Here is an 8489-nt window from a genome sequence, read left to right on the forward strand (position 1 = left end):
ACATTTAGCGACAAGCAAAATTTGTCGTAAAAAATCATATATTTTGTCGCTGTAAAATTCTAATTTGTCGCTAAAAGGTTAAGATTTGGATAGGCTATGTAGTTTTAGTGACAAATAAATTCGTCCCCAAAAGTAGTATTTAGCGACAAAATTAATTTGGTTGCTAAAAATCAAATTTTTAGCGATGACTAAGTTTTGGTTGCTAAAAGTTCTTGGAATAGCCACTAACTTTTAGTCACAAAAACAATATGTTGTTGCCAAATATATTAACTACGACCAAAATATCACCTGTCACTAAACATTCACTGCACAAATTTGGATTTTAATAATTTTCCTGTTCAAAATAATCCAAAACACCTATTTTTCTCTACACAATATATACACAAATGCAATGTAAATAGTAATACACTTGTGCAAGACATTCATGATAATACAAAATTAATAGCTATTAAACATCTCCATAAACATAATTACAATTCTCTAACAATCTGAAACATTCATACAAAAGTACTTACAAACTATTAACATCAAATCCACAAATCCATTACCAAATCCTATGTCAAAATATTTTCAAAAACACAAAATCAAATATTTTGATACTAAATATCTAACCCACAAGTCATTTACCAAAATCCTATGTCAAAATATTTGCAAAAACACAAAACCAAATATTTTTATGCTAAACATCTAACCCATAAGTCATTTAGCAAAATCCTATGTCAAAATATTTCAAAAAACACAAAATCAAATCTTCTGATGCAGCCGAACTATTTTTCATCATTGCCAATCTGCCACATGAAAAAGAAAAAACAATATTAGATTGACCAAAAAAAAAAAACTCGGTATGAATTTCACAATTTTGATTTTAATTTTGTAACGGGAAGTCCAATCGGGGTGTTGTTTTCTCATACAAGTTTATTTAGTCTTGAGCAAGCTGCCCATGCTAAGTTCCGGTGATTTCGATGGTCATTTCGCAATTTTGGCCCCCCGAACGGGCCTTTTAAGTCTTGTGTTTTACAATTTTCCTTCTAATTTTCTAATTGGAAATCTAATCGAGATCTCATTTGTTCCTATAAGTTTATTTGGGCTTGAGCAAGCTGCCCGTGCTAAGTTTTGGCGGTTCCGGTGGTCATTTCGCAATTTTGGCCCCCAAACGGACCTTTTAAGTCTTGTGTTTTACAATTTTCCTTCTAATTTTTTAACCGAAAATCCAACCGAGGTCCTAATTGTTTCTACAAGTCTATTTAGGCTTGAGCAAGATGCCCGTGCTAAGTTTCAGCGGTTTCAATGGTCATTTTGCAATTTCAGCCCCTGAACGGGCCTTTTAAGTCTTGTGTTTTACAATTTTCCTTCTAATTTTCTAACTGGAAATCCAATCGAGGTCCCATTTGTTCCTACAACTTTATTTAGGCTTGAGCAAGCTGCCCGTGCCAAGTTTCAGCAGTTTCGATGGTCATTTCGCAATTTCACCCCCCCAAACGGGCCTTTTAAGTATTTTGTTTTACAATTATTCTTCTAATTTTCTAACCAGAAATCCAATCGGGATCTCGTTTGTTCCTACAAGTCTATTTAGGCTCGAACAAGCTGCATGTGCCAGTGCTAAGTTTTGGTGGTCATTTCGCAATTCCGCCCTTCCAAACGGGCCTTTTAAGTCTTCTGAACCAAACCATTTTATAGTTTGTAACACAACCAAACATATTAAGTGAAATGCTTGTAGTGATTTGAAAATTAAATTATGAAAAATATACTTACAAAAGTGCTTGTCAATAAGATTCCTTTGATGGATAATCATCTTCATCAACCTGCATGCTTGCTTGATCTTTGCGCATCCTCATAAACTTCTCAATATTTTCACATCTTTTGTTTTGCATTTTAATCATTTTAGCTTGCTCTTGTGCTTCCAGGTTCTGGGCTACAATTTGTTCTTGCTAGACCTTGGACAAATTCTTCAATGACTCTAGTTGTTTTTGCAGGCTCGAAACCACCTCAATATGTGCTTGTGCACTAACAGAAGATTTGGATGAGGATGGTTTTGGATCAACTACAAAGCATTTTAAGTATCCCGATCTCTTTCCAAGAACCTTAATTGACAGTTGCTCCTGAGTTAAAGGTACTGCCCCAGGCCTTGAAGACTCTTCACATCGCTTTTTCAAAACTTTCTATCAATTTGTAAACAACTTCAACAAATACAACCATTTACATAAATATGTAACTTTATTAATTGGCATACTTACATGTAATTGACCACATATTGGGGCTACCCAATCCGACTTTCTCTTGCTCCAATGGGAATCTTTGTAGAAGTCTACAATGTTAGTTTTCTCGGTACCCTAATTCCATTTAAAAGTAATCATACATAATTAAGTTTAACTTAATCACACTTTTAAATATAATAAATGCATCACCTGTTTATACATTGCAGCTTGAAATGACTTGGAGCCTATTGTATGATTATATGGTAACCTCGATCGACTATCCCTTGTTTTTTCAGTCAAGCTCTACAAAATTAATTGATAAGTAAATTAAATTGAAATTACAACATGATTCTTTAAATTAGGAAATTTTACCTGATGATCGCTATCAAGCCATACATGATTGATCATGTATACCCAAGCCTCATAATCGACCCCTTTGTATAGTTTACTGTAAGGGTCAACACCAGCGTCTACCAACTACACGTAATGAGTCTTCATCTTATTTCGCCAACTTTTGTAAAGAGTTTTACACTTTTTATTGACTCCTTTCTGAACCTCCTTATCTTTATCATAATCAACAATCTCAAGTTTATCCTGAAAATATAATGAATACTTTTATTAATATCAAAATGCAAGTAATGGTGATAATCTAATTATTTTAAAAATAACAAATACATGTACCCGAACTGCTTGAATGATTGAGGCTTTATGAATTTCATCAATCTTGTCCCACTTTTTTATACCAATGATTGGTGCAACCATCCTTATCTGTAACCCAAGTTCATTTGCAAATGTAGTGGCACAAGGCCCTACTGGCACCTTTGCATCTACAGGGATCCAAACAGGAAGTTTTTTTTACCACCATTGTTAGCTATGAGACGTGCTATGCTTTTCTCTCGAGTCTGACCCCTTACTTTCCTAGAACGAGTGCGCAAACTAGTTGTAGATGGTGCATCCTAGGTAGTACTTCCATTTATAGATGGTGCAGCCTAGGTAGTAGTTGCATTTGTAGATGGTGCAGGCTGGATACTTAGAGCATTTGTAGATGGTACACTCTGAGTAGATGGAGTTAAATTAGGTGGTGCATGCTGAGTAGGGGTAGTAACTCTAGCTGCAGCTTGTTGAGTAGGTAGAGGAACTTTGGATGATACTGCATTTTGAACTTTACCAGGGCCTGCTATCTAGCACAACAACTCAACAATTACATGTGTGAAGCATATGTAAAATAATCAATTACATTAATATCAATGGATGTATAATAGAATCAATATCAAAACAATGGCTAATACCTAAACAATAACATGACATAAGAAACAGAAAAAAAATGGAGAGAGAGAGAGAGAGAGAGAGAGAGAGAGAAAAAGAGGGATACACACAAACACGCATATACAAAAAAAGTCTTTTTGAATAGTCATTGTACTCAAACTCAAAGGCACTTAAACAACAGTGTCATACAAACATAAAAATGACATCATAATTAAAGTTCTATGGTTAAATCTATATTAGAATCAAAATGAGTATGTAGCTCATTTACTCGGATAGCCAATGCTTGTAGTAATCATCTTCATTATCGTACCCTTCTTCATCATCAACACCATCGCTGGGTACTCGACTAACTGATTATAAAACCACCTCACTTGGGATAATTTGAGGATCAATATCATTTATATGAAGTGAGATTGTTATGGGGTCTTCAATGCTAACTCGGACAACATCAGTTGTTTCATTCTGTTGGAATACATCATCAGGTTCAATGCCATCTTTTTCTGGTACATCCCATATTCCTCAATGTTGTAGTCTTTCTACGACTTTCCAATGTCCACCTAACTTTGTATCATTAATGTAGAAAACTTGTTTCACATGACTTGATAAGATAAATGAATCATCTTTATACTATCGACTTCTAACATCAATACTTGTGAAATGTCTATCAGTATGTAATGTTCTATTGTTACCGATGTTGAACCATTTACATTGGAATAAAACAACTCGATGTCCAAGTATATAATGCATCTCCCACACTCTATTCAAGTACCTATAAAAGTCAATTGTTTGTCCCTCATGCTCCCCTTCCACAACCAACCCACTATTTTGGCATTTATGACTATTGTCACGATCCTTATTAATGAAATCAAACATCATTAAAGTGTGAATTAGTGATCGTTACTTGTATGAATTTTAAGAACCTCATCATTGTCAAATCCAAAAGAATTCTTCAAAAGAGCTTATCAAAAAAAAAAAAAAAAAAGAATTCTTCAAAAGAAGATTAGCATGCCAGCTAATAAAGCAATGTGCATTATGCCTTATCAAGTATGATCCTTCCAGATTGATGGGCTGAAAAACAAATAAAGGTCAAAATGCGTACGACTAATTAAGTAATAAAAAAATGACAATTAAATTTAAGAGAAGCAAAACAACATAAAATAACTAAAGAATGAAAACATTGTCCATAAGCTAAAGGAAGTACTAAGAACAAGCCTTTTTTAACCAAAAACGGAAGTAGTTGAGATGCTTTTATCAAAGCTTAAGTTTACTGACCAAGGAAAAATGAAAGAAGATGCTTCTCATATGGACAATCTCTAAATTGTCCTTACCACTATATACTCATTGTGGAATCCACTAGCTATTTAGCTTCTTGTGCTTTTCTTTTTTATGTTATTCACATTGACTAACGCATCTTCATCAAATTTTCCACGTTCCTCAATAGAAAGTTGATCAAACCGCTTCTCACGTGGATGACTAGGACTGCAACTTAACTGTGTTGAACTTGTTGAGCTCCACCCAATGAAGAGGCAACACTTTGGTTTGAGATTCCTAGACTTGGGTTGGGGCTGAATTGGTTTGGGCTTTGACTGAAGTCTTTGGCAATATGAATGTAATCTAAAACATACTTGTGTTATTCCTAAAAAATTACATGAGATACACATGTAATAAATAATTAAGATGTTAACCTTTAAAAGAAATCTACTCAAATCATCCATATGAAGCTTCTCGAAGATGCCGAACTCCATATGAAGCTTTGTATGGGAGAAGATACCGAACTCTGGTTTGTTGAACTGAGGTTGGGGATAGGTCGTTGATTGGGCCTGAAATTGTGCAAGTTACTACAGAAAAGATACAAATCATCGAAGAGAGATTGAAAACTGCTTAAAGCTGACAAAAGAGCTATGCAGATCAAAGAATGAGAGACTTGGAGTTTGAAATTGGGGATCATGTTTTTGTCAAAGTCACTCCAATGAAAGGGCACACAAGATTTGAGAAGAAAGGGAAATTATTACCTCGGTACATAGGGCCATTTCAGATTTTGGAAAGATTGGGTCCAGTTGCCTATCGGATTGCTTTACCACTGGGCATGGAGCAAGTGCACAATGTGTTCCATGTATCAATGTTGCGAGGCTATCTTCAGGACCTTTCTCATATTATTGACTATCACCTAATTATGCTAGATGACGATGTGGTTTATGAGGAGAAATCCCTTCAAATCCTTGATCGGCAAGTCAAGCAACTACAAAGCAAGACTATCCCAATGGTAAAAGTAGAATGGAGGGAACATCATGAAAACGAAGCCACTTGGGAACGGAAAGAAGGAAACGATATCTGAAATTGTTTTCAACTTGAGGTAAACAAGTTTGGAGGACCAAACTTCCTAAAGGGTGGAAAACTGTGATAACCTAATCCGTACTATGCTTAATTATGCATGTGATTATGTGTTTGATATGAATTTTCAAGTTTAAGTATGAAAAATATGTGAATTTGGAAAAATATCTGTTGAAAGTAGGAATATCTGTTGCAATTGAAATTGAAGGCCATAGAGGTGCGATAAACAAAAACTGACTTCATAGTTATGATTAGCATGATTTTTAGAGCTTTTGGTGAGATTTTGAAAAATTATGATTCGTAATGAATAAATTAAGATTTTTTAATTAAGTTATATATGTATAGCCTCTTTTGTTCTTCATTTTGTTGGAATAGGGCTCCAAATTGTGAGTTAGAGAGGGAGGAAAAGAGAAAGCTACGGATTTAAAGGGAATCAAGGGGCAAACTATAGATTTGAGTTAAGGTATGGAAATTTATTTACAATATTTTTTCTTAACTCATTTATGTCAAGAAATCATGAAGAGATTAGGAATTTTGAGCTAGGGTTTTGAGTTGTGTAGTGACTAGGGCTAAAGGCATGAAATTGGACCTTAATCTCTACACCATTGTTTGATTTGAGTTCATTTTTATGATTGATCCATGAAACGAACCCTAGATGGTTCATACAAATAAGATTTGTGAGAAAATCATTCATGAATATATGTATTTTGAACTTGTGTATGTAAACCACAAAATTGTGAAAATATGAGACTACGGAATTGTTGTTGATGTAAGATTGATATGTTTAATGTAGAATTACACTTGTATCGTGCGTAGATATCATGTTTTTGAGTTGTTTTTGCTTGAATTTGAGCTTAGAAATGAGTTTGGAAGGTTTGGCAATTTTGGCCATTTTCAAACTGCCTGAGTGAGCCCAGACTGCTTGTGCGGCCTTGGGCTCCGTACGAGTGCCTAAGATTTAAGCCTAAACCCACTCCTCACTGTGCACTTGAGCGGCAGCCATTTCCGCGTGTGCGGAGCCAAACCACTTGAGCGGCTGGACCGGCCGTACGTGCGGCCAAATAGGGAAAAAGATTGTGCTATTTTGTCTTGCTACCCCTGGCCTCCGAAATACGTTCCCAACCTTGTTTAGCCCTTTTTGGGAGTGAAATGATGAATAGAAACTCATTAAAGAATGTTGTGAATAATGAAAGAAAAGAGTACAATTGAAGTGAATTACTTATCGGATGTGTGTGACATGTTTGGTGTAGGTCGTGTGCCGGAGGAAATGCCACAAGATCCATCTCATTGTGAGTAATAATACAATATTTATATGTTCGTTATTATGTACCTTGAACCATAAATGGTGAATGGTGCCAACATTGTGATTTGTTTGAAATGAGAAACCTCATTAATATTATATGACATGTGCAACGTTGGGCCCGAGGCCGTTTTGTTATATGTTGGGCTTGAGGTCATTTTGATATACGTTGGGCCTGTAACGCCCCCAAAGTAATACAATAGATCCAACTTAAAAATGGAAGAAATAACAGAAATAAAATGCTTTCATTCATCAGAGTTTGTTTACAAAAGTTAACACATGCGTTATACATTCACAAATATTCATTTTGAATTTACAGCATTTGTTGTAATATTAAGAGAAATGAAATTAAACATATAGTCAAATGCCCTATAGGCTTACATTTTCCCAAGTCATTACTTGGTTACACAAAAGTGAGCCTCGCTCATTACATCTTAAGCCCTTGGCTTTACAAAAATATACAATCAAAGACAAAGAAGCTCTTGCTCCCAAATGTCCCTCCAAGCTATTGCCTTGGCGGAGGCATGTCGCCAATGCCTGAAAATGTTTTTTCTAAAAAGGGTGAGCCACAGCCCAGTAGGAATCATCTAAGACAAAATATGAGGTTTAGCAGAGATATAAGTACAGTGTGCATACACAACGTCTGTGACGAAACATTCACAAATTCGTATACTTATAAGATACCAAATTCAAATCTTAATCCATTTTCCTTCAATTCATTTTCAGTTCATTCATTCTACTAATTCATGAGTCAAGGCCATTATCCTTTAACAACCAAATTGAAACTACAACTCAATGGCTTTCAAATCACACAAAACACATATAAACAGTTCAATCTACCATTTTACTGATATTTCATCTGTGGGATCGGCACCCATGTATAATTTCGGGTCTTTCACCCAGGATATTTTGGCTAACTTAATTTCAATGGAGTCCATCCCCTTTCTCCTCTCAAATAATGGAGTTTATCCCCTTTCTCCTCCCAAATAAACATACATATACAATGTATCTAAGAACATAATCATACTTGGAGTACATCCCTTTTCTCCTCCCAAACAAACATATATATATACAATATATATAAAACATGATCATATTCAATGATAACCAACAATGGATTAGTTTTAATTCACCTAATCCTCATGCGATGTCTATAACAATCATAGCTATCCTCCACCGATAGCCCAATACAGTTATTTCTAAACAAATATTCAATTTCAAGATAGATAGTTGAGAGGGTGATTTATGATCTGAAGTTGGGCCGAGATATCGACCGATCAGGTTGAGAGCCCAGCAGTGCATTGGGCCGAGATGATCCACTGTTCGCCCAGAGAAGGGCTGCCAAAACTTGGGCCGGGCAGAGTTTGGACCGAGTGTGTGCCACCCCGGACCGTACA

At 35.5% G+C, this 8489-nt stretch overlaps 1 protein-coding gene across 1 annotated transcript; it reads left to right on the forward strand.

Moving 5' to 3' along the window:
- The first annotated feature begins 5376 nt into the window (after positions 1–5376).
- LOC145803546 (uncharacterized) lies at positions 5377–5796 on the forward strand. Its single transcript, XM_082896845.1, has one exon. The coding sequence runs from the start codon at positions 5377–5379 to the stop codon at positions 5794–5796; it is 420 nt and encodes a 139-aa protein (XP_082752971.1).
- Positions 5797–8489: the final 2693 nt, after the last annotated feature.

This window comes from Camellia sinensis, chromosome 12, assembly GCF_055761805.1.
Source record: "Camellia sinensis isolate YWXY chromosome 12, ASM5576180v1, whole genome shotgun sequence".
Classification (NCBI taxonomy): Eukaryota; Viridiplantae; Streptophyta; class Magnoliopsida; order Ericales; family Theaceae; genus Camellia; species Camellia sinensis.